General features: G+C 54.6%; 1 protein-coding gene across 6 annotated transcripts in view; it reads right to left on the bottom strand.

Moving 5' to 3' along the window:
• RNF220 (ring finger protein 220) overlaps positions 1-24,027 on the bottom strand; it is a 188,367-nt gene that overhangs the window by 62,203 nt on the left and 102,137 nt on the right. For all 6 annotated transcript variants that reach the window (XM_082766509.1, XM_082766508.1, XM_082766511.1 and 3 more), the window contains 2 exons: positions 14,025-14,154; positions 2,461-2,506 (listed from right to left, as the gene is read on the bottom strand). In XM_082766509.1, coding sequence (XP_082622635.1) covers positions 2,461-2,506; positions 14,025-14,154 — 176 coding nt within the window. The remainder of the gene's footprint in view (positions 1-2,460; positions 2,507-14,024; positions 14,155-24,027) is intronic.

Raw genomic sequence — 24,027 nt, 5'->3', positions numbered from 1 at the left:
CTCAGCAAAGCGACCGCTGGCATCTGCTGGGTGTAAGGGAGGGGCCTTGGCCCTGGCCCCTTGCTCCAATATTTTCTGGCAGCTGGGCCATTGGTGGGAAAGGGAATGTGCAGGAGAAGTGGAGGAGGAATGACGAACCCACAGCGAGCACTGGGGAGCTTCACTTCCACAGCCTGACAGTGGAAAAAAACACCCTTAGGTAGCTAGGAGGACATACTCTGGGCTCAGGGAGGTCTGGGGCATGGCTGGCTGGGACACGTCTTCAGAAAGTGCCCTCCCAAGTGACTCTGGTGTCAGAATTCCCCACAGGGACCCGGGATGGCATGAAGGATTTTCCATCATTGACCAGCTCACGCTGGAGAATGGCACGGTGGAGCCGTCGTGTCAAGTTCAGCAAGAGCAAGGACAGCCTCCATCCCTTCCCATGGGCGTGAAGCTCCAGAAGGAAGCCCCGAGGATGCTGAGCACCGTGGTGCTGAGCACCACCTCCGTGCCACCCTCCTCGCCTCTCCAATGAGCCCAGACCCGGGCAGATGCGATGGCCGCAGCCCCCAGTTTACAGGCCTCGCTTGGCCGTCACGGCCTCGGTCAGCCCCGATAATAGAAGAACCTGATACAATAATCCTGCGTTCATTGCATCCCCTGTTGAGTGATTGGATTTTCTTTGACATATTGCCATGAAAATTGACCCAGCCTGGTGACTGACAGCTCTTGAGGGGCAGGAGAGCGGGGAGCGAGGAGCACGCTTACGCCTGGGCTCCTGCTGCCAGGAGAGGGATCCGCAGGGGTAAATGTGGGGAAGAAATGGACTTTCCCAGAGGGTCTTCACATCTTAACATTGCTGAATTTCAGTGGGCACAGAGGAAAGCAGCGGCCCTGGCTGCCACCTCCTCCTCCTGAGCCCTGTGTGGTTACAAAGGGGGCTTTAATACCAAGCCCACCCGGCGGGGAAGCGCCCGGCCTGCCCGTGCCACACAGGCCTTGTCTCCCAGCAAAAGCCACCTAGAAATAATGAATCCTCCTGGGCTGAGAGGCTTTCAAGCTCTCTGAGAAGGGAATGAAAGATTTCCTGATTTCACCCTCTCCCTCCCTGCTCTCGTGGCTTCTTGAAGTTAATGTTCTTAGGCCCAGACGTGACGGGCAAAGGGAAAAGATCCATGTGGTGACAGGGGACGATTGATCTCCTTTACATAGAACGACTCTCCAGTCCCAGTTTAATCCCCTTGCTCAAGGCAAATGGGATTCTTTGTCAATGGAAACTTCAAAAGCCCGTCCCTGCCGAGAGATGGACCTTGTGCTTTATCTGCTGTCTGTCAGTCACTTGCTGCGTGTCCCTCCAAACAGCTCATCCGTCTTCCCACCCGTCCCTCTCCCTCTCAGGCGTTATTTCGCAGGTGCCCTTTCCAGCTCCTTTGGGACACCCGAAGGCAACCACAGGCCCTGTGGGTCTTTATTTTCCCTCACAGGTTTGGAAAATGGACGGGTTTACCTGGGAGCTATCTCCGCCTGCTGGCCCGGGGGGGCAGGCAGGGTGTTTATGTGCTTGCCGAGGCACCGGCCCTCATGGGGAAAGCCTGGAGCTGCAATTTCTACCCCTGGTTCTGATGTTGCATTCCAAGTGGTTCAAAATATTACCCAAAATATCCAGAAAAAAAAAAAAAAAAAAAAAAAAAAAAGTGATCAAAAGCTGAAGTTCCCAGCACTAAAGCTCCCTGGGTGGCTGTGTCAGGGTGCATGTGCCCTCCCCAGGCTGCTGGCACCACAAACAAAACAGAGCCTGGGCCAAACAGCATGGTTTTTGGTGGCTGTGCAAGGGGACTACGAGTGCCCAGCCATGCTCCTGGCCACCCATGTGCCTGCCCAAGCTCTGGTCCTTCCCATGGCAACGTCATATTAAGGGCAGCTAATTAGTGAATGATGCCCTTTGCAGTGATGCTGCGGTGCTTGGTGCATTTTTTTCAGGACTTTCTGAGCCAAGGGGATGGGAGGTGGGTACTGAGGGGATGGGGATCCAGCTGAGGAGGGTTTTTTCAGTGATTTGGGCTCCTCCTCAGGTGTGCTTTGGTCCCCCCGAGGCAGCCTCATTCCCCTCTTCCAGAACTGGCATATGGCTCTGGCTCCGCAGCTTCCGTGCATGATTTCACAGCCTGAGCTCAGTGTGCGTGTGATCAGCTCTCATTAGCTGTCATTAGACACAATCTGGAGTCTTGGAGCCCGCTGGGTCCTTCAGCTTCACTGTCCCCGAGCTACACGGGGACCTGGCCGCTCCAGCACAGTGGGGGTATGGGGACAACATCCCCTTTGCTGGCCTGGCCCCAGAGCATGGCACTGCTGGGGACAGCCCAGGACAGTCACTTCCCTTGGGAACAGTGAGTGGCGGGGCAGGGATTGGGCTGGGAAGGCGATGGGGAGTAGGGAGCATTCCTCTGGGGTAAAGCGTGCCGAGCTGTGCTCACTTACCTTGGGGGTGCCCGCTGCCATGGCATCCTTCAGGATGGAGTTCTTACTGCCAAGAGAGAAGAGAAGGGGGTCAGAGCCACGAAACCTCTGTGATGGGCAGTGTGGGGAGCTCAAACAGCAGAGCACAGAGCTCCCCATCCCTGGAGCAACGGGGGACTCCTTATCCTGGCTGAGGAGGGCACAGAACGGAGGGCAGTGCCAGCCCAGCCTGCAGGAAAAAATGCTCCAAGGAACAGAGTCCAAGAATGGAGCCACCCAAACCCAGGTGCTGTTGCTGGCATGATGCAGGATCCATCCCTGTCCCCGGGATTTGCACAGCTCCTCTCCCACCCTGGGGAAAAGCAGGGAGCGAGCCTGTGGGGGCAACGGGAAGAAACCCACAGCAAGAGGAATGTGGGGTGGTGAGCCCAGCATGGGGTCAGGCGTGATAAAACAGGAGGAAGGGAAACAGAGGGAGATTAAATCAGTGTAAAGAGCAAGGGAAAGAAGATCCCCGCTGCTCCAGCCGCTGCCGGAGGCTGGAGTGATTTGTTAATTCAGCTTGCTCCCTGTTTAGCAGTGAAGGAGGTCCCCGTCACGGTGCTCCTCCTTGCCTGCCCTCACCAGCGGGAGATGCTATAGATTTAATAACACCTTCCCCCCTCCAGACAGGTTAAACTTGAAACAATTACGTATCAAAGCCGACATGGCGGGGAGGCCTGCACTGTAATTTTTTGGTTATTAAAGTAATCTCTCTCATGTAAATTCTCCTGCTAACATGCTGCAAACAGCATTAGGAAATAAATTATTTCCCCGTGATTCGATTTGTCAATGCAAAGCACCTGCAGCAGGCAAAAAGGCTCTTGAAATATGCTGCCAGCCCCAGTGCCGGAGCTCGCAGGCGCGGGCTGGCGGGGCGGCTGGCTGCCCATAGCCCCGGGGAGGTGATGGATGGGTGGGTGGCGGGGGGGCTGCGGGGGCTGGAGGGGGGGGGAGAGGATGGAATTGTGTTTAATAACAAAATTTGTATGCAAGCCCGCATCCCAGGCTAAGGATGAGTGATCGGCAGCCAGAAAGTATTAAAAAGCCTCGCTAAACAGATGCTGACAATAGAACAAGACATATCAAATCAGATCTACTTCAGGAGCATTAATACACACACGCGCCCCCCCCCGCCCCGCGCGCGCGCACGCCGCACACACACGCTCCTTTCTTCTCAATCACAGCAATATGGGAGACATCAATAAATTTTTATGAGACTTTTAGAAGATCAACATGGTACTAGATGTGACAAAAAAGCAATGTGCCTGTCATGTTCGCTTTGTCGGGGACACTTTAGCCCCAGATGCCGAGCTGCAGTGGCAGCGGGGAGAAATTGAATTTGGCTGGCTTTAATCTGCCTTGATTTGGCAGATGGCTGGGTGTTATGAAATGAGAAGGGATGGAGGAAGGTGTTTTCTCCCGGGGCTATGGCTCCCTCCTTCCCCAGTGCCACCATCCTTGCCCTTGCCCCAAAACGGGGGGATGCTCATGCTTATCTGTCACCGCTGGGTCACCCCAAATGCCGGAGCACTGCTCCTGCCCTCGAGGTCAACGAGGCGCTTTAACATGAATCTGCAGCAAACAGACGGTGTTCCCAGGTGTTCCCAGGGTGTGCTGCTCGATGCGGACACGTGCAGAGCATTTTGGGGACATCACAGCCAACATCTTCACTGGCTGCAGCCCACAGAGCGAGGGATGCGCTGCTGGATGCTGGTGGGGGTGCAGGATGTCACCGCGCCCCATCCCACTGCTCTGCCACCTCCCTGGTCCCCCAGCCCTGCCACCACCTCCCACCTGGCTCCCTGCCACGAGCAGCTGGGGATTTGAGCACCTCCCTCAATACCTTGACGTTCTGAATTGCCCAAAGTGTGAAACAACGCTTTTTTTCTTTTATAATCCAAACATTGGGTTAAAAAAAAACAACTCATTTCCTCCCTTTTCTTGTTCAGGGTGTTTAAAATTATTCCTTTTAGAGGGCAAGAGGAAGAATCTCATTAATTCCTCCCAGAAATGGCTGTAGCACCAGGAAACTGGAGTTCCCAGGATGAGAGTTCCTCTGAAAGGTTACCACCGGGACCAAGAGGGAAGGGCTTGATTTAAATAACTTGGAAGAGTTTATATTGTTCTCCATTTGGAGGATCGCTGTCAGCTACTCCCTTGTAGTTCAGCCCTGTTCTACAGCAGTTGTTCATTTTTATTTATTTCCCGGGATGGGCACAAGCTCCGGCCCCAAGCCCCTGTGATGTAAGGGTGGTCAGAGCAGGTTATTGCCCAGATCCCTCTCTTTGAGGTTCCTGAGCCTTCCTCCAACACATCCCATCCCGACTGCCCCTGAAATAGCCCTGGCTCTGCCTGGCTGCTCTCCTCCATCCCATTAAATGACCCCGTGCTACCCACGCCACCCTCCCTGCTTCCTAAGGATGCCGGGAAGGGGCTGGGAACGGAGGGGCCGTCAGCAAAGAGAAGCCTTCCTGTCCATAAACACCATCGACAAATTAAAAATGGTAAAAGGGAAATAAAGACCTTTAAAGTTCAAACACTTTTCGGTGCCTTTTAAAGTTTTTTGCTCAAGGCCCTTGCAGAGAGCACAATCTTTGGAGACCTTGGGATTCTCTTTAATCACCCAGCCAGGCTGCAGTGGTCTGAAATGATTACACATTTACATAGTAATAACCCCAACACTCCCCACATTATTTCATGGCTAGCATATTTCCACTCGGAGAGTGATCCATGTGTTTTAAATTATAACCTGTACATAGGAAATTAGTTACTAAGTACGATATTCACAGGCTCGTCTGACACTTCTAATTAAGGTGATTTACACAGAATTATCCTACGAAATAAAAAAATGGTGTTTTGCTAGCTAATAAAATATAATTACTACCCGCTTTTATAAGTTACAGTTAGTTTTAATCTATTTGGGGAATTGTTTATCTAGTTCAATACAGCAAAACAACTTCTTCGCCTTTTAGGCAATCCCCCCCAAACTACCACATAAGAAAGGAAAGGTCCTGGAGAGACCCAGAAGCTTGGGCAGCCTCGCTCTGTCCCCCGAAGGCTTTGAGTTTCCAGATGGGAACCACGGGGGCTGCGGCATCCCTGCACATGTGGATGTTTGGTGCCACTGCTGGGGACAACACGAGGTCCCTGCCCCGGTGCTGCTGGCCTGGAGTGGCACCCAATGGGCCCCCTCGCTGGAGGGCTCCAGATTTATTTATTTTTTATGGCTCCTGCCTTTTGGGGTGTGCTTGCTAGGGAAAAAAAAGAGTCACATGCAGGGAGTGGTGCCCTTCCCATCCCCATGGATGGAAGCTGCTGCTTCCCATCCTGAGAGCCCAGGGCGTGAGCTGGAGGTTAGATCATCCAGTTGTGCTTTATCACGAGCAGAGCAGTGCTTGTCCTTTTTCTTGAAGCTCTTGCAAGCTGGGGATGTTGTAGCAACAAAAGGAGACTGAGGGTGCTCCAAGGGGACACCTGGGCACAGAGCAGTGGCAGCACTTGCCTAAAATTACAGTGTCAGCGCCAGAAGAAGCCTGGAGGCTCCACACAGCCACCTGAGCTCCCCAGGCATGGTCAAGTGGGATTTAATCCCACAGAGCCCCCATTCAGGGTTAGGAGGAGCATCCTTCAGGGACGGGCTGCGCTCAGCACCTCCCCATGTAATTAATAACACCAGCACGAGAACAAATTCCTCGAGCCTGGGCAGTTAACATGTGTTTGTGCTCAGCCCTTAGTGCTGCTGCATTGCCACGCTGCTGCTGCTATTTTCCAGCCCTGCAGAACAACCTCATCAGCCCCCGGGATGTGACGGCACCAGCCAGAGCACGCCCAGCTCCTGCCCAGCATCCCACAAAGCCAGCAGCTTTCTGCATGCCGTGGCCAGAAAGCTGCTGATTTATTTCTTTAAAAACAATCCGGTGGACACAATTTATTTTTAGCGGCTCGGGAGCCCAGCCTCGGGACGGAGCAGCCGCAGCGGAGCCGCACGGAGCGAACGCCGGCAGGGAATAAGCAGCAGCCGGGCAGAGAGGGAATTGGATTTTTGTGGACGCCAGTTTAAATAAGTGGAAGTGTCACTTGAAGCCTAAATAAGGAAATGAGGGTTTGATTATTTTTTTTTTTAACTACACAAGGCCAAATCCTCACCCAGCCGCGGGTGACAGCTCCCCGGAGCAGCTGGACGTGATCCGTGCTGGCAGGGGAGGCACGTCGGGATTTTTAACCTGCTCCAAGCACTGATTTAAACACCCCCTGCATCCGATGGCGAAAAGGGCTGAGTGATGGTAAAAATCACCAAAGATCCTGGAGTGGGGCCCAGCAGCACCCCTGGTCCCATCTGTGCTCCCCAAGTGCTCTCCCAGTCAATATTTGCAGGCTCCCAGTGCCCAGCACGCAGGCAGCTGTGCCCAGCCCAGAGCAGCAGAAATGCAGCAGGACCACCAAGCACCCCGAGCGAGGGACCCCAGGCCCCTGCATGCCCTGTCCCCTTCATGCTCACGGCTCCTTTTTTCTCTGCTGAGCTTTTCTCCCATCGTTTTCAGGGTGCCCTGTGCCCCTGCTCAGGGTGGGCGACAGGTTTCTGCGGGGTCTGGGTGGCGAAAAGGCGGTGTGGGTGCGTGGGGCGAGGGTGGGATGGAAAAAATGTGTCACTCTTTGAAAAGGAGGTGGCTGGAGAAATCAAGAGGGAAGTCGGAGGGAAAGGTCATGCTTGAGATTGATCCGGGGGGCTCTTTGCTACCGCGGCTGTAATGAGTGTTTAATTATTCCCAGCTCACGTGGCGGTTCAGAGCAGGCTCCGCAGAAGAGGCATGCGTCGCTCAAGGGAAAATAACCGACCAAGGATTTATTTCTCACCCCTGCTCTCTGTGTGTACCCATCCAGTGCTGGCCCCCCATGCACCTCTGCACCCTCCTGCCTGCCTCCTTTTCCCCGTGGACCTGTGCCATGGGGTTAGGGCATCGGCTTTGGGCGCTGCCAGTCTGCAGGCGCTGCCAGGAGCACTTCTAGCACCTTAGGGTGCTGTTGAGTGAAGATGTACCTAAGTTTTCTTACCTGCCCTACAAATGGATGGGAAATGCCCTCAGCCCCAGGTCGTGGGGCTGCTCAGCATCCCGTAGGGGCTGCAGCGGGATGTAGGGTCGGGGCTGTGCTCTGTGCGCACGGGGGGGCCGCAGGGTGCGCTCTGCCCTTTCTGTCTGCAATTAATCTGCCACTGCGAGGGGCAGGGACACAAATCAGAGGGGGATGAAAGAGGATAAATCCACGGTATCAGCAGCACCACATTGGCTAGATAATAAACAGACTCCTCTCCTCATAAATTTTCCTCCTTTCCCCCATGGTTCCCCACCAGTGACACCAGCAGGTGTGGACCTGGGCTCCTCCGAGCCTTCCTGGTGTCCCAGATGGTGGGGAGAAGATGGGGACTCTGGTCTGGGCAGGAATCCTTCACCCCATACACACACCTGGGTGCAGTGGGGACAGACGGGACAGCTTTGGGGTGGCACAGTGAAATCCCATCCAAGGTCACGGGCTTTATGTGGTGCTCAGGGCGTTTGTCGGGTGACACCAGCACGTGGGGTGGGTGGTGGCAGCACTGCAGGTGGCCCTGTGCCCTACCCAAATGTCCTACGAATGCTGACACTGCCGGGTGGGTTTCTCTGGTGTTAATTTAAATCTGGTAGGAGCCACGCTGCCCCTTCCCACACATCCTGAATCCAGCCTCCCAGATGCTGAGCAGCTCTGCGGGGCAGGGCAGGATGCAAAAACCTTCCCTGCTCCATCACAGGGGGAAACAGCAGCTCCCCAGCACCGTCCCTGTCCCAGCAGCATGGGTTTTGCTGGGGGATGACGGCTGCAGGGCCAAGCCTGGAGGCACCCAGTCCCGTCACCGCACAAAGTACGGTCAGGCACTTAATAGCACCTGTCCCCACCATCTCCAAGCGTGGATTTATGCCTCGAGGGGTCACCTCTGGTGAGACTCTAATAACACGACTTTATTAGCTTTCTTGTTCCTTCTTTTAAGATACAGGAGCACGGGGGGAGGAGGGCAGCGGCACCTCGCGAGGAAGAGGGGGGTGCACGGGTGGGAAGCGGCTGCCCTCGCGCTTCCCCTTCTCGGTGACAAGGGGGAGAGGGAGAAAAATGATGCTCCCTCGAAATTTATCATGCACCCAATTACAATGTTAATTGGCAAGTCCCAGAAATCAATTAATTCGCAAATTTTTTTCAATTAAAAATTAAGATAAATCATAAAACGTTATTAAGCAAAGGCCAAACTCCGTGAACTTTTTTTTTTTTGTAGGCATCTGTTTTTTTTTTTTTTTAATTTAAATAAAAAAAAAAAAGAGCTGTGTTGCCAAAGCCCGATGCCCTTGAGTGCCTTTGCTGAAGCGCAGGGGGCTGTCATCAGCAGGACTGGGCTGAAGACAGATAAAAAAATATCGACCAGTCGGACACACTGCTTCTGCTTTATTGATCAGGCGGGAATTTAACTTGCTGTGCATATCCACCGTGTCAGCAAGGGCCACGGGCGAAATTAAAAGTACTTGGCTTGGAGATGTCGCCTTGATACCGGGGGGTGGGGAGGGAGGGAGGGGGACGGAGAGGGGGAGCAGGGGAGGAAAGGAGAAGAAGGAGGTGGAAAGAAAGAAGAGGGGAAAAGCAAGAAGAGTGACAGAAGTCGAGGAGTGGGAGGGAGATGTTGAGTAGGGTCAACGCCTGCTTTCCCTGGCTGCCATCTCGTGTTGGTCTGGGCTCCTCGCCCTCTCTGGGTGCTCCCAGGTGGCTGGTGCATATTTAAGGGAGGGAAGCAGCATGTGTTTTAGTAGGGCTCTGGACCAAAAGCCCCTCTCATCCCCAAATGCCTCCAACCTCCCTCGCCCAGAGGCTGGGGGACCTGCAATGCTCGCTGCACGAGAAGCCTGGGAAGTACCTGGCTGTCAGGTTAAAGTCCCCAGGCATAAATCGAGGAGCCCTGAGGTGAGAGCCATGACCCCGCTGTGACACATGACAACAGAGCTAATTTGGGTTTTACGCTCTCTATTTATCCTGCTGGGCCTGGCAGCCTGGCCGCTCTCCCTCCCTGCTCAGCCCGCTCCCACTCGGGGAAGGGCTTCTCCAAGGGATCTTTGGGGAGGCTCAGGGCTCGGCACAACCCCCAGGGATGAAGCAGCCCCTCACCCCGGGCACTTTGAGGAGCAGCTGTATTTAAACACCAGGTTTCCCAAGCAGGAGAAGGGGCAGATCCAGGTTTAATAACTTGCTGGGGGTCCTACCTGCTGTGCCCTGCCAGGAGTAACTCTGAAAGCCCACAGCACGTGGGCACACAGGGACCATGGAGCTGGTGTGCCCTCACCTTGTCCATCAGCCCAAGGGCTCTGGGTGGTTAGCTGACTTTAGCATGACTTCAAGACATTAAGACTAAAATTATGACTTTAAGACATTAGCATGACTTTAACCCAAAAGGCCACCAAACACTGAGAAAGCAAACCATGAGAGGATATGAAATCCAGGATGCCTCTCCACACACCTGGAGACACCTTTCAAGGACAGTCACCATCACCTGGGTGGAGGTGGAGTGACCAGGCCATCTCTCAAGGTCCTGTAGCCTTCACTTTTTCCTTCTATATTGCCAGCATCCCTGTTATTTGTTACCCCCCATGCCTGGAGCTGCCTCTAACCCCCAGGAGAGCCACTCAGCTCGGTGCAGTGCCAGGCTCTGAGGCTGCACGTCGTGCTTCCAGCTGGGCTGCCAGGGGACAGAGGGGTAAAAAGGGCAAGAGGAAAAGAGCTGATGTGCAAATGAGGGAGAGAAAGCTTCAGAGCGATGCTGAAGCGAGATTTAAGCCTTGGCAGAGATGCAGTGGGAGGTGCTGTAGGAGCTGGAGCTGCCTCAGCCCTGTGTTTGGCTCTTCCCCTCTCACACGGATCAAAGCTGACTCCAGGAGTCAGACTAACTCTCTCCTGAGCTGCCATGCCTGAGCTCACACCATCCGTCAGTCCCAAAAGTGGGAACAGAGCTGCTGTGGTCTGTCCCCGCTCCCCCCTCTGGGCCATTCCCCGGCTGTAATGATAAAAATGATTCTTTGGGGAGTGGAGATCCCAGCTCTGAAGCACAACTTTGCTGCTGGTCACACAGGGAGGGATCTGCTAGGTGTCACGCAGGGAAATAAAACACCTCTGCCAAATATATCTTTAAGAAGAGCACTGCATTTTCAAGAACAGAGCATCATGTTATTAAAAACCAGTGCATCCAAAGGGATGTTTCCCAACCTTCAAGTGCTTGACTCAGCAAATGTAATATTGGTAATGTGACTTCCTAAGGGTTTTTCTCCACCCTGCCTCTCCCATGTCCCTATTCAGTCTCTTCCCAGGGAGCAATGGGTAAGGTTTAAGCATCCCCATCCACAGGAGCTGTGTGCGGTGCAGGACCCAGCTGTTATAAACAAGAACAAAACTGTCCTGACCCTAATTCTGAGGAACAGTCACTCTGTGACACTTGAGCTGGAGCAGACACCGAGCATTGAGGTGGCAGAGGTGCCGGAGGGCAGCGATATCAGCAGTGCCATCAGAGAAAAGCACTGCTGAACGTGCCCTCTGTGCCTCACCAGCTCTGCTCGTATCAACCTGCAGGAGCACAGGCAGAAGTACACCTGTATGTGCAGGCACGCGTGTACCTGCCTGCAGGAACACCCATGGGTGCTGCTCGTGCCAGCTCGAACAAGGTGTAAAGCAGGTGAATGTGAATCGAGGAGACGCACGTGTCGTGCTCAGGTAGGCTTCATGCAGAGCATCCTTCCTGCTGCCGTGCTCGTGCTCCGCCAAGGTGAGCTGGGAGGTAATTCCTCTTCGGAGGAGGAACACCACCAGTCCTGCCTTGCAAGAGTTAAACCCCATAAAAGCGAGGTTTGTAGTTTTGTTTTCTTTCAATTTATACCCTTCGCTTAAAGAGGTGGGGGGGGGGGGGGAAGAAAGGAGGGAGAGAAAAAAGAAAGCCAGGTGACATATTCTAAGAGGGAGCACCGAAAACGTGTTAAGCACTTCAAAATCTCATATATTCAATCGGCCTCTGGCAAGACATCTGCCTAATGTTAGCGCTTAAATATCCTTTTCCATTTTACATGCATTCAAGTCTCATTTGAGCGAAATGAAACGGTATTATTAAAGGGAGATTTTGCACAAATGGCCTGAATTTGACATGTCAAGTTCAATGAGGCTGTTACATATGTAACACCGAGAAGGGCTCGGAGGCTGCCGGCTCTTGAAACAGCGCCAGTGGCTCAGAAATGAAATTTGCATTCAGAGAGCCTGGCCTCGCCGTGCGGAGCTGCGTGCGGGGCTCAGCCGGGTGGTGCCCACCGTGCTGGTGCTGCCCGTGGGGAAGGGCTGTCCCTGTCCATTGGGGACAGCAAACCCGGCCCCAGAGCTGAGCAAGGGGCATGTTGGCTGGGTGGGCAGCAGCATTTGGGTGGCTCTTCCAGCTCCCTCCTGTCCCAGCTCCTGAGGTAGCCTGGAGGAATCCCTTTTCCTCCTTCCCTTCCACTGCCTCCACCGCGTGCTGCTGAGCTCTGCGCCGGTGATGCCCAAAAAACCCTGTTGAAGGCAACAGCACAGGGCAGCCCCACAAATGGCTTCACTGCCAGCCTCTCCCCTCTCCATCGGGCCCCAGGGCAGCCTCGTGGGTTGTGCTGTCTCAGGGGAATTTGGGGCTGCTACCAACGTGCTGCCTCCCTGCAGCATCCCCGGTGCTGCCGGCTCAGCAGGCAGGAGGGGATCTGCCTTCCTAACCCCCCGTGCTGGAAATTTATGATTTTGTTGCAAATCATTAAGGTTTATTAAAACTTAACAGTGCAAGCCATGATTGGCTACATCCTCTTTAAATTAAGAAAAAAAAAAAAAAAGAAAAAAGAAAAAAGAAAAAAGAAAAAAGAAAAAAGAAAAAAAGAGGCCCTTGGAAAGCAGCCCCCCGGTTCACTTCTCCCCATCAGGCTGATCAGGAACAGCTGCTCAGCCATTTCGGTAACGAGTCGGCGTTGGCAGGGAGCGGCCAGGGCTGCCGGTGCCCGTCATGTTTATAGGCCTACATTTTATTTTTATGTTTATTGGGTTATTTGAGATCATTATTAGTTTCTCTCTCCTCTTGTTGATGTGTTCTCGCTCCCGGCTCCTGTGGGCAAGGAGGGTGGGGGAATGGGAGAAGGGGCCACCCGAGGGACGGAGCCCCTATCCTGCCCTCTGCAGCGGGCACACCGGCACTGTGCACGGCCGCTGCCTGCAGCTCAGCCTGCTTCACCCCAACCCGCAGCCTAGATTGAGCGTTATCTATCACGGAGCGGAGGGAGTCGTTATTTAATAATTAATCAAGACCTCTGCTTCTTCTTCGCCGCCTGCGTGGCCGAGCAGAGCGGGCGAGGGAAGCGAGGGCAAGCCGGGGAGAGCTGTCTCCTCTCTAACTGCTGCTGTTATTTAAAGGAATAATGCCATTCTTTTTCATTTGTCAGCTGGCCCACAATGGCCCTTGTCACGCTTTATGATTTAGAGTTTCCTTTCCTTTCCCATTAAACGCCACCTTCCCATCACCGCCTCGCGCCAGCCGTCCTCCGCGCCTGGCTCGCGGTTTCAGTTTCGCTCTGATATTGGCCCAACTTCTTTGATGGGCTCCTCGGAGCGCTAATTGCTTCTGTTCATTTAAACCTGTTCACTAATTTGCAGTGGCCCTTTATTAAGTTGGATGCAGCCCAAATTACGCCATAAATTACGCTGGCGAGGGGAGCGGGTGGCGGGGGGGATAAATGGGCTGGCTCTTCCCTGCGCCCTCCTTCCCTGCGCACCGCCGGGGAGCGCAGGATCCGGCCCGACGCTGTGCGGGTGCTCCCTCTAACAACTCCCAGCCCACCTGGGGACCTCTCTGGTTCTCCCCCTCTTTTCCCTTCCCTCTGTAACGTTTATTGCTCGGTGGCAAAGAAGATCCCAGCCAAGCTGGGGCAGGGATGGATCCGGCTACCTCTGCGCTCACCGCAGCCGCGTGGAGCCCCTTGCCATGGCACACATGCACACGCTGGTGCAGGTGCTCTCCCTCCCCTCCTACCACCTGGTGATGTAACTCAGCTTCTAGCCCTCCGTTTGATTCCTTTCCTCACCTTTTAATGACCGGGGAATTCATTAATAATTGAAATAAACACGCTCTTTTCCAAGGCTGCTGAGTTTTATTAAGGCAGGGGCAGGGATCTGCCAACCCTTGGCTGCAGCCATTTCCTAAATAACTGCTAGCAGTTAAAATGCAATTATTATTATTTTATTTTTTTAAAAAAAGAGGATTTTGCTGTGCTGGGGAAAGCGGCAGGAGCTGAAGGCAGCTGAGGGGCAGCGTGCATGCATGCTGCAGTCCTGCTCCATCATAGGACATGTCCTGGCCATGGCAGCATTCCATGTGGCCAGGATGGGACCAGGCTGAGGGTACCAGGACTCTTGCAAAGCTCTGCTCGTGGCCGTACCTACATTTCCTCTGGCACCCCAGGCTGGAGGTGCCGTGGGTGGCTGCTTACCTGATGTTCAGCTGGGTCAGCTTCTCCAGCTCCTGCTCCATGTGCTCCTGCAGTTCCCCAGGGCGAAGGAGGACCTGGCAGATGGGGCAGATGGGAGCCTGGCTGTCAAACAACGTTGCTTTCTTTTTGCCTGCAGGGAAGGAGAAGAGGGGGGAAAGCTTTAGCTCCTGTGCAGCCTCAGTCCTGGGGAGGTGGCCGAAAGCAGCATCACCTGCACCCTGCTCTGAGCCCCGTCCCCCAGCAGTTTGGTTTGGGTACAGCAGCTTTAGGACAGATTTTCTCATCACCCCTGCTCCTGAGCAGCAGGCACAGAGGGAGTCTGGTGGAGTCTAGAAACCAGCAAGTTTTTTTCTAGTATATCCCCATTTCTCCTCCTTTCTCACATTCCTAGTGACAGGGACTGGCCCTGTCCTGCACACAGGCACAAGAGCATCCCAATGATACAGAGTGGGGGGAAAGAGCCCCATTTCTGGGGTGCCCCTCCATAACCCCAGTTTTCCCCATTTCCAGAGCAGACAACACGGCTCAGAGATGGATGTCACAGTGTTTCTCTCCGTTCCTATTAACTAAACAGCAAATTAAGAAGAACCAACTTAATGTTCCTCGGTGCGCCTGGAGCCAGGTGGTCAGGACCCCAAAGGGCAGAGCCGTTTGCCCCTGGATGTGGGTGCTGCTGATCCCCTCCTTGTCCCCAAACGCCACCCCTCCACATCCCCAGCCCTGCCAGCTTTCCCCGCTCCGAAGCCAATTTCCTCCAGCTCGGAAACTTTATTGCCCCCTCTGTAAGGAATATACAGTGCCTATTTAACCTAAAATAAAACTCTAAAGCAAACAGTGAAGTTTCAATAAAAGGGAAAAGCCCAGGGGGTGCCCGGGCCCCTCTCTCCCAGCTGTATTAGCAGCTCTGCTCATGAGAGGGCGTGCGGAGCCCGGCTCAGCTGGCTGCGTTGGGGAGGAACATGCTTTATAGCCGCCTGTTGTCATCCAACGCCAACCCTCCTGCTGGATTATTTATTTATGTATTAGACATGGATCAAATTGGTTAAACCCGAGCGAGAGGCAGTAATGCACAATAAAGCAGGCAGTGCTGGATACGAGGGGGCGACGTGCGGCGTGGCCTTCCAATCGGAAGCCAAAAGGTGCCATTTTATGGCTCCTAACGATGGCAGAGCCCAGTTAAATGCATCCCCGTTAAAGGAATAGACCTTCTCCAAGTATAAAGCATCGGCACGGGCAGCTTTACTGGGGCCCTGCTGCTCAGTGTAGGTGCCTGGCGCAGGCATTTAATGAGAGGAAGGGTCTGAAAGAAGTCAGAGTCACCTTGGCCCATCACTGCCTTCCAGCAGGACATGATACGTGCCTGGTGGAGTGGGGCTGCCACCAGGACATCACCTGCCCTCTTCTTCAGCCTCCTGACACAAGAGAAGGGAAAGTGAGACACGGGGCAGCACTATGGGGCTTCCCCTGCATCTCCATCCATTGGGAACTCTCCCACATGCAGACCCAGTGGAGAGCCCAAGCTGGACTTGAGTTGCTCCCAACAGCTCCTTGAGGAGCCCTGGGCACGTCCCTCGGGTCCTTGTCCCCCCATGCCGCAGCAAAGGGGAGTACGAGGGGTGCTGCCACATGGCTGGGATCACCCCTCTCTTTCCTGCTCCTGCCCTCATCTTTAATAACACCCAGAAACCAAGCCCAAAGAAGCAGCTCCCGCTGACCCTTGCGGGAAAGGTCGGCATTTCAGCAATTCCACCTTCCTGCTGGAGCCTTTCCACTTTTGTGTAGCGGGGGCCCAAAATAGCCCAGGAGCGTCCCCGACCACCTGCTATTTATAACCCCAGCTTCGCAGCAAAACAATGGAGCTGTCTGAGTCTCCTTCCCAAAATAAACAGGCGGCCTTTGAGCGGACGGGAAATCCTGCTGGATCCCCGCTGCGGGGCGTGCAGATGGACGGGGGAGCGGGCTGCCCTCCGCCCTCCTGCCTCGGCCACTGCCGTGGGACCTGCCAGCCCCTGGCTGCCACCCTCAGCCTGGGATGGGGACACTCACGGAGGGTGATCCGGGGGTTGGGGGGTGTTTGTTGAGGGGGTGATGGATAATCGCCATGACTCTGTGTTGGGGAAGGACACAGCCGTCACCCTGCATCTGCTCAGGAGGTGCTGTGACATCAGGGCAAGGTCCCCTGGCCCCAGAGAGCGTGGTGGGCTGTGGCTCAGGCTACAGCAAGGGCTTCAAGAGGGGCAGGAGAGCAGGGCCCACACCGTGCCACCAAGCCCCTGGTGAAAGCAGGGGGCAGAGGAGCCCCTGCTCCTGGCCCAAGGGGCTGACATCTGCGCTTTGGCAGGCGCTGGGCTAAGTGACAGTGACAGACAGAGGGCAGGGGATGGTCCTGGTGCCAGCAGGACACCTACGCCAGCCTCCCCAGCTCTGCCAGGCTCCCTGTGTGTCTCCCCAAATCAGCAGGGCCGCATCTGCAGCATGCCCAAGGGCCCCACGCTCGCCCACGCTGCCGCGTGCCACGGCACCCAGCTCTGTGCCATGCGGTGCTGGGTGGCAGGGAGGGTGAGCACAGCAATCTCCAGCATTTGGAAATCTTCAGTATTTATTTTTTATCTCCTCTCTGGAGCTGGAGCACCCATGCTGCATGTGGCTGGACCAGGGTGAAACACGGGGGCCAGATCCCCGAGCAGGCTGGCCCCATGCCTGCACCAGCAGCAAGTGCTCCCCGTCCTGCCCTGTGCCAAACCAGCTCCTGGGAGACCCTGAATGGCTCTTTTCAGCCTTTTGTTTTTTTGGCAGCTGTGTTTTTGTTTTCCTTGCCCCTCTCTCTCTCGCCGCCGCTCGGCTCCAGTGTTTACCCTCCTCGGCTCTGCCGCGCTCCCCCCCGCCGACCCCCTGCTCGCCGGTGCCAGAGAGATGAAAAGGCAGAGCCGTGGAGCTCCCGCTGTTTGCCTGGGCTCCTGGGCTCCGCGGAAATGTTGAACTCCAAGTGTTGAAACGGAATATTTCCTGCTCCGACAGCCGAGCGCCCGATGCGCAGACGCACCCCTGCGCGGAGGAATTTGTCCACGGGCCCCGTCAGAGGGCGTCTGCAAGCAGATCCCAGCCCAGGTGGGAATGACCCCAAACCCTCCCGATCCTGCTGGGGATGGAGGGACAGATCCCAGCCTCAGCCATGCTGACACGAATCCAGGGTAATGCCACTGGGTCCTGAGCCAGCCTGATCCACCCCAAAGCCCTGCTCGCAGAACCTGCCCACAACAAAGATTGGAAAAGCTATTTTGGAGAATTAAAGTGGAAAAAAAGGGACCCAGCCCACCAACGGCCCCAACAGCATGTGGTGTACGCAGACCTCCATCGCCACATGGCACTAAAGCTCCCAAGTCACTCTGTGTGAGCAAAGTTTACAAGGCATGAGGGCTCGCCCTGCCCAGGAGCCCAGCAAGTTGCCAAGTTAATGGAATAAATTGTTTGTAATTAAATTCGTTGCTCAGCTCTGCTGAGGGCTTATAGCACAGCCAGCACGGCTCGCCGGGTGCCACCGTGGGTGGCACGTGTGGGGAATGCTCACGGGGACGTGTTCCCTGCTGAGGATCTGCTTCATCTTTCCTAAAGGACGTTCACTGGGCAGACTCCAGGGCACCCACCCGGGTCTCAGAGCATCTTCTCACCACACTGTTCTTCCTCAGGGCCATTAGAAACTCTCCCTTTTTTCATCTTGCCCCCGGGAGGACCAGCACTGCTCTCCCAACTCCTAATTTTCCAGCATCTCAAACTGTTTTCCACTTGTCTGAGTCCAGAAACCCCCCCTTCTCCGAGACGCCTCCCTCCATTTCATCCTCCCATTTTCTCTCTCTCCCTCTTAAACACTCCATCATTTAACACCCATCACAGCCGGTTGATCTGAAACCCTCCTGAATAGCAATGACCCCGTGCCGGGGCCCCGCGCGCCGCTCCTGGGGCCGTGCCGGAGCCAGGTGGGTGGTAATGGAAGTGCTGACACCGGCTCCTTGACAGCAGCGCCGCTGCCAGCGCCTGTAATAATCCCTCCTGGCTCCCCCTCGGCTCGGCTTCTGCGGCGATTATTTTCCATTCGGTGATGGGCCTGCTGTTATTTGTGTACTGATAGCAGATATCTCGTGTGACAAGCTTCCTTTCCTTCCAGCTCAAAAAACAATAATTCAAAGAAAGCCCCATATTAGCTTGGAAATAGCCAGGCGCTCGCTCCTCTCCCCGCGAGCCCGCGCAGCATCCCAGGAGGCTGGCGCTGCGCAGCCCCGACAGTGAGTGCTGGGGAAGGGGCTTCCACGGCCAGGGGAGGATGACAACGGGTGATGAAGGTGGTGGTGGCTCTGGGCAGCACAGGGCACCTGTCCCCGCAGCAGCAGAGTCTCCTTGAGGGACAAAAACTACTTGGTGTTATGGGGAGAGAGCGTGGTAGCGTTGCTCATCGCTGTCCCATCTCCCCGCCACGCAGGGTGGTTTAATGGTGTGCTCATGGGGACGCATCCTGCCTGCTGGGTGCCTCCTGGGGTCCTGCTGGCTACGGTTGGGGCAAAAAAGGGATCGCTATGGAGTCACCTTTCACTGAGCAGAGCTGCAGTTCTCCAGAGCAGGTGTATTTTGGAGGGCTGTGGATGCAGGAAGGGAGCAGGGGTCCTGAAGAGAGGCCTTTTTTGCAAGCTAAAGCTTTGGAGGAGTCACCTCTCCATGCCACCAGCAGAAGCTGGACGGGTGTTTGTTTGACAGTGCCCAGGCCAGCACGTGGAATGGGGCCACCCCTGCCTTGAATCCAAGTAAGGGGCAGGGGTTTGTACAGCTGTGATCGGGGAGGACAGACGGACAGAGGGACCTCTGTGACCCTCTGAGCAAAGTGGGACACAGCAAAGAGCCAAACTCAGCCCCTGCGTCCCCTCAAGGAGCCCGATCTCCGGCAAGCTGCTGGGCTGCCAAGCAGCTTAGCAAATACACCTGCTTCTCCCGAGGCTAAAAAAACATCTACAGTGGGATCCAAGGCAGCAAATGCTAAAATCTTGACTTCCTTCCAAAGAAAAGAGTTGCTCTACCATCTGCCTCTCTGGGCGTGAAGTTGTGCAAGGTGGCCCCTGGGGACCAGCTCCGTGTGTCCCCCTGGGGCCCTGGGGGACACTGCCGGGGACACTCCTTGGAAGGCAGGCACGGTCCCGTCCCGTTCTGGCACCACATTTCTGATGGGTTGCTGGGAACCCTCCCAAAGCCCAGGACCCCAGGGTCCCCTCCCAGAGCCACCTCCCCGGCCGGGCTCTCTGTCCGCGGAGATCGCGGCTGCCCACCGCAGGATGGAGGAAGATGGATTGAGCTGGGCAATAATTTAAGAAACTGAGTGAGTCTGTACATCCAATCACTTTACAAATCAGGGGAAAAGGAGAGAGGAGGAAAGGAAGGAGGGGGGGGGGGAAGTGAAAAGGCCGCGCAGGGAAATGCATCACAATTACTGTCTCAGCTCTAATGAGGAGCCTGTCATGAGGCTGTCATCCTGCGGAAAGCCACCTACTCAGAAAGATTCAATAAAAAAGTAGCAGAGAGATAAAAAAGAGATATATTTCAGCCCTTGCTAATATTCTTTTCATTTGTCCCAGCACAAAATAAGATACTGCACTTAACCGGCTCGGTTAAAATGAAAAGCGGGGGGGGGCGGGAAGGGAGCAGCATTGATCAATACCACTAAAAGCCGGGAGACACGGTGATGGAGTGCAATTTTTTTGTCTGTGCTGAAGCATAGCAGAGGCCCGGGCGGGGTAATTTATGATTCGCACGCATGCTGGCTAACTAGAGGCTGACAAGACAATGAATCCTCGATGAGAGGAGCGCGGGCCGGGAAGGGAGACGGTGACAGGGTCCTGGGAGGGTGAGAGGAAGAGGAGGGCTGGGGCCGCTTCAGAAGGGTCCAAGTGCTTGCAGAATGAGGAGCTTTGGGGCTGCGCGTCCAGGAGTGGCAGCCTGGTGACATCCACCTGGCCTCTGAACCCGTTTGCTGGTACAAGGGGCGCTTTTTGTCCCAGCCCACTGAGCTGGGGTAGCTGCTGGCCCGGTGGGACAGGATGGGGAGGAGGAGATGCTCAGCTGCATCGCCAAAGCGTGCCTCGATAATCGGCGCTCTGCGTCAGTTCCTGGGATGGAAAGACCTGCAGCAAAGCACCTTCTGCTGGCTGCCAAAAAGTGACGACAGTGGGAACTGGAGAAGGTGGGAGTTTCGCAGGAACATCTCGCTGTCTGGCTGGGAGCCCACAGAAGAGCTGTGGTCTGCTGCCCCAGGCACTATACAGGGCCTGCTCCATGCCCCGATTGCTTCCTATGTACCCCAAACCAGGGTGCAGAGGTGAGGGGCAGCAGCAGCCCTGCACCGGGGCTGGGAAGCACTGGAGGGGCTCCTCTGGGTACCCGCAGGCCCCACGCACCCTGTGCAGAGCACTCCTGCATCCTCCTGCTCCTCCCTATCCCCGGTGGAGCAGTTCCCATGCCCTTGATGTGGGGACAACCCATTCTGTTGGGGTTACACCGAACTGCACCCGCAAACTGAAGGGCCGATGGGGCAGAGCCTTTCCCTGCCTCCCACCCGCTCCCTCCCCCCAGCTTCCAGCTCCTCTCCTCCCTCGGGGGTGTGTGGGGCACATATCGAAAACACAGATATTGAACTGTCAAAACTATTTCCTACAAGAAAATAGATTCATCAGCTTGCAGCACGCAGGGTCATTGCCACATTTTCCCCTCGCGCCAGCACCTGCACATGCCGGCGCATACCCAATGCCTCTTCGCAGCACCGGCACTTTAGCTTGTAGCTCAGGGCCCTTAAGTGACTTTGAGAAATGGATAATCGATTATAATTCCACGGGCCTCTCTGCAGATTTATCCGGAGAATGTATAAAAGCCAGGGCTTGGGAGAAGCGGGTCCTTCTGGCCAACACGTCAATTGCCTGCACTCTCCGTGCCCAGCTCGGAAAATCGCATCCCGAGCACGACTCTGTTTAATCCATCAGTACACAATCAATGCACTCTGTAATCAACTCTTGATCACTTAATTTTACACATGTTGGCTGAATCCCTTTGTTTAATCACTAGATCAGGCCGCCTTGTTGCGCTGCCCCCTCCCAGCTTAGCCCCCCCTGACCCCCACCCCCTCCCCGCCAGCTCCGCCGCCCGGAGCCTTCGTTTCACCTTGAGGAAGAGCTTGGCGAATTGAGAGAGCCACGAGGCAGCCAGGGAAGGGCCAAATGGAAAACAGAGAGAGCAGAAAAATAACTCCAGAGAGAAAGAAAATATTTTCCCTCCTCTCTCCTCCTAGAGCTTGTCCCGGCCATTTCCAGCAGATGAAAGAAATCACCGCTGGGATTTAAAAGAGAGCCAGATGTCCTGGCTCCGAGGGGAGCGGCAGGTCGGGGTGCCACACACCAGCACCCATCACATGGCTCCCATCCAGCCCCTCCAGCATCCTCCCCACCCCGTCATTACTTTGACTGTTTCAGCAGCCGAGGCCATTACGAGCAGCGGTTCTTGATCTTTCCCTCCCAGAGGCATCCTTGGGAACATCGCTCCCATCTCGCCGGGGCTCATCTTCCTTTTTATGGCAAGAGCGCGACCCTCGGGTTGTGAAAGCGTGTAAGGCAGCTATTTGGCGCTTCAGCGTGATTTATCTTGCCAGCCTGATGCCACCTCACCCTTCACACCCGCTCTGCTGGCACGCCGGGGTCGGCGGCCGGGGGATGCTCATGGGTGGGGGCTTCTGATGGCACGACATTGCAATGCGCTGGGGTTTTACATGTGTTCGTCTCGTCCTGCTGGTGAATAACCCTTTCCAGGAAGAGTTTGTCGCTTTTTAAGAACCCGAGGGCACAGAGATGGGTTGGCCATGTACTTGCAATTCAGATGTGGATGGTTTTGACCTGCCATGCCGTGCGCTCCCCATACCTGAGCACACTTCTCCACAACCCCCAGCTCCGGATGAAACCCTCCTTTTAAAAGAGGCTTTGATGCTGCCTCTAATTTGGCACGTGGAACGACTGCTGCTCACGCTTGCTTGCAGGAATAAATGATGGGATATGCTTGAACAAGAGGGATCTGTGAGTGCAATTGCCAGGGGAGCGTGCAAATGTTAGCTTTGCTCAGGAAACGCGCACAAAACTGCATGTTGACACCGAGAGGCCAGTTGTAGGACAAAGCCAGCGCGTATGTTTAAAGAGAATTCCAGTTGCTATCCTATAGCAAATAGTCTTCAAAGAGCCCCTGGAGCTCTCGGCTTCTCAGCATGGAAAGAGGAGTTTGTACAAGATGAAACACAAATAAATAGTTTACCATATAAAAGATATCCAAGGCAAAGAGTGAGATGCAAGTTTTAGATCTCACATTAGCCAGCTGTGGTTTTATTGGTCCCCAAGTAAAAGCTGTAAATAAAATACAAACCTAACCTGCATATTGTCAAACTACATTTAAAAAAAAAAGTGCTTAATTGCACTCAAGAACACTGAGGGGAGAATTGGTGCGCGGTGCATCACAAGGCAGCCCGCAGAGCTGTTAGTAAAGTGTAAATCCAAGAGCTGGACAAGTGGAGCTTTTTACCTTGGGATCTGCTGACAGGCACAGACTATTCGGCCTCACTAATGTAGCTCACTCCTGCTCCCCAAACTTCTGGTGAAGGCTTAGCAAGAGCAGACAGCAGCACAGAGAGCTGTCTGTGCTCATGCTGACTTTGGTGGCAGGGAGGAAGGGTGGGTGCGATGCTGGGACCCCATTTCCTTGATGCCAGGCTCCTTTCTGGTGACAGGGAGCAGCCTCCCCCTATGTAGGTGAGCACAACCCTGGTGATAGGGACTGAAGTGGCCAGCAGAGACTGGTGTGTGCTCTCCTGGGACCTGCTGTGAGCTCCAGCTGACCATAGAGCCCCATCCACAGGGCTCATTCTGCTGTCCCCAGGGCTGTCCTCTTTCAGGGTGGCCTGTTGTCCACAGAAATTGGCACAGCCACACCAGGTCACTCTGTCCCCACAGCCCCTGGCCGTGGGATCAAGGGATCATCCCCCTGGGGGTCTTCTCCAGCTACATGCCAACGCAGGCAATGACAGTGTCACATCCCTCCCGCTGTTTTCATGTGGAGGGAGGGAAATAAGGGGGAAAAGAAAAAAAAAAAAACAACCTGCCAAGGACTAATTAATATTTAATTTACTGCAAAATGTACTTATTATTCCCAAGTAATTGGCCGCCTGCACAGCTGTGACCACTAATGAATAGAGGGGGACAAGATGCAGGGACGGGAGGCGGGGGGGAGCGCAGGGGTGGTGTTGGCTTTGATCAGACTGAACTGCCTGCCTTTAATGTGCATAATAAGAAAACTTAAACAGCCTTTTTTTTTTTTTTTTTTTTTTTTTAAGATCTAAAAACAGCCATGATGCCACTAATGGATTGCGCTTAGCTTATTGCACTGTAATCGCCCTATTATCGCTGCAACTTTAACGAGGGGGAAGAAGGACTTTGGAAGATGGCATTTGCAAATAGGTTGTTGAATAACGCTGCTGCTAAACACAGGGAAAACAGGCAAGCCCTGCTTATTGTGATTCCTCGCATAGATTGCCAATACCTGAGGCACTCAGCATCCCCGTCTCTATTGCTGCTTTTCGCTCCATGATTGAACTATTGGCTCATTTAACTCTAAGGACGGGAAATATTTTTTTAGTTGCTAATAGAAGCGTGGCTCGGCTGTGGCCCAGGCGTGGGTTTCAGATCAGTTTTTCTTGATGGCTCATTCTGCGGAGGGAGTTAATTTCACCCCGGTGCAGAGTGCTTAAGTGGGATTTAAGTGGCGCGCGAGTCTTTCGCTGACCCCTCTGCACAAGGTGAAATCTACCCTGAGAGCCTGCCCTCCCCGGAGAGCGATGCTCAGCACAAGGCAGGGACACATCCTGACTCCTGTTCTGTTGCTGCCAGGATCTGGCACTTTCTGTGCTCAGGGGCAGCTCCTGGGGATGGGAACAACCTCG

Source organism: Aythya marila (genome assembly GCF_965140915.1).
Source record: "Aythya marila genome assembly, chromosome: 8".
Taxonomy (NCBI): Eukaryota; Metazoa; Chordata; class Aves; order Anseriformes; family Anatidae; genus Aythya; species Aythya marila.
Note: the sequence above shows the minus strand (reverse complement) of the source record. Positions and strands in the feature narration are given on the sequence as shown.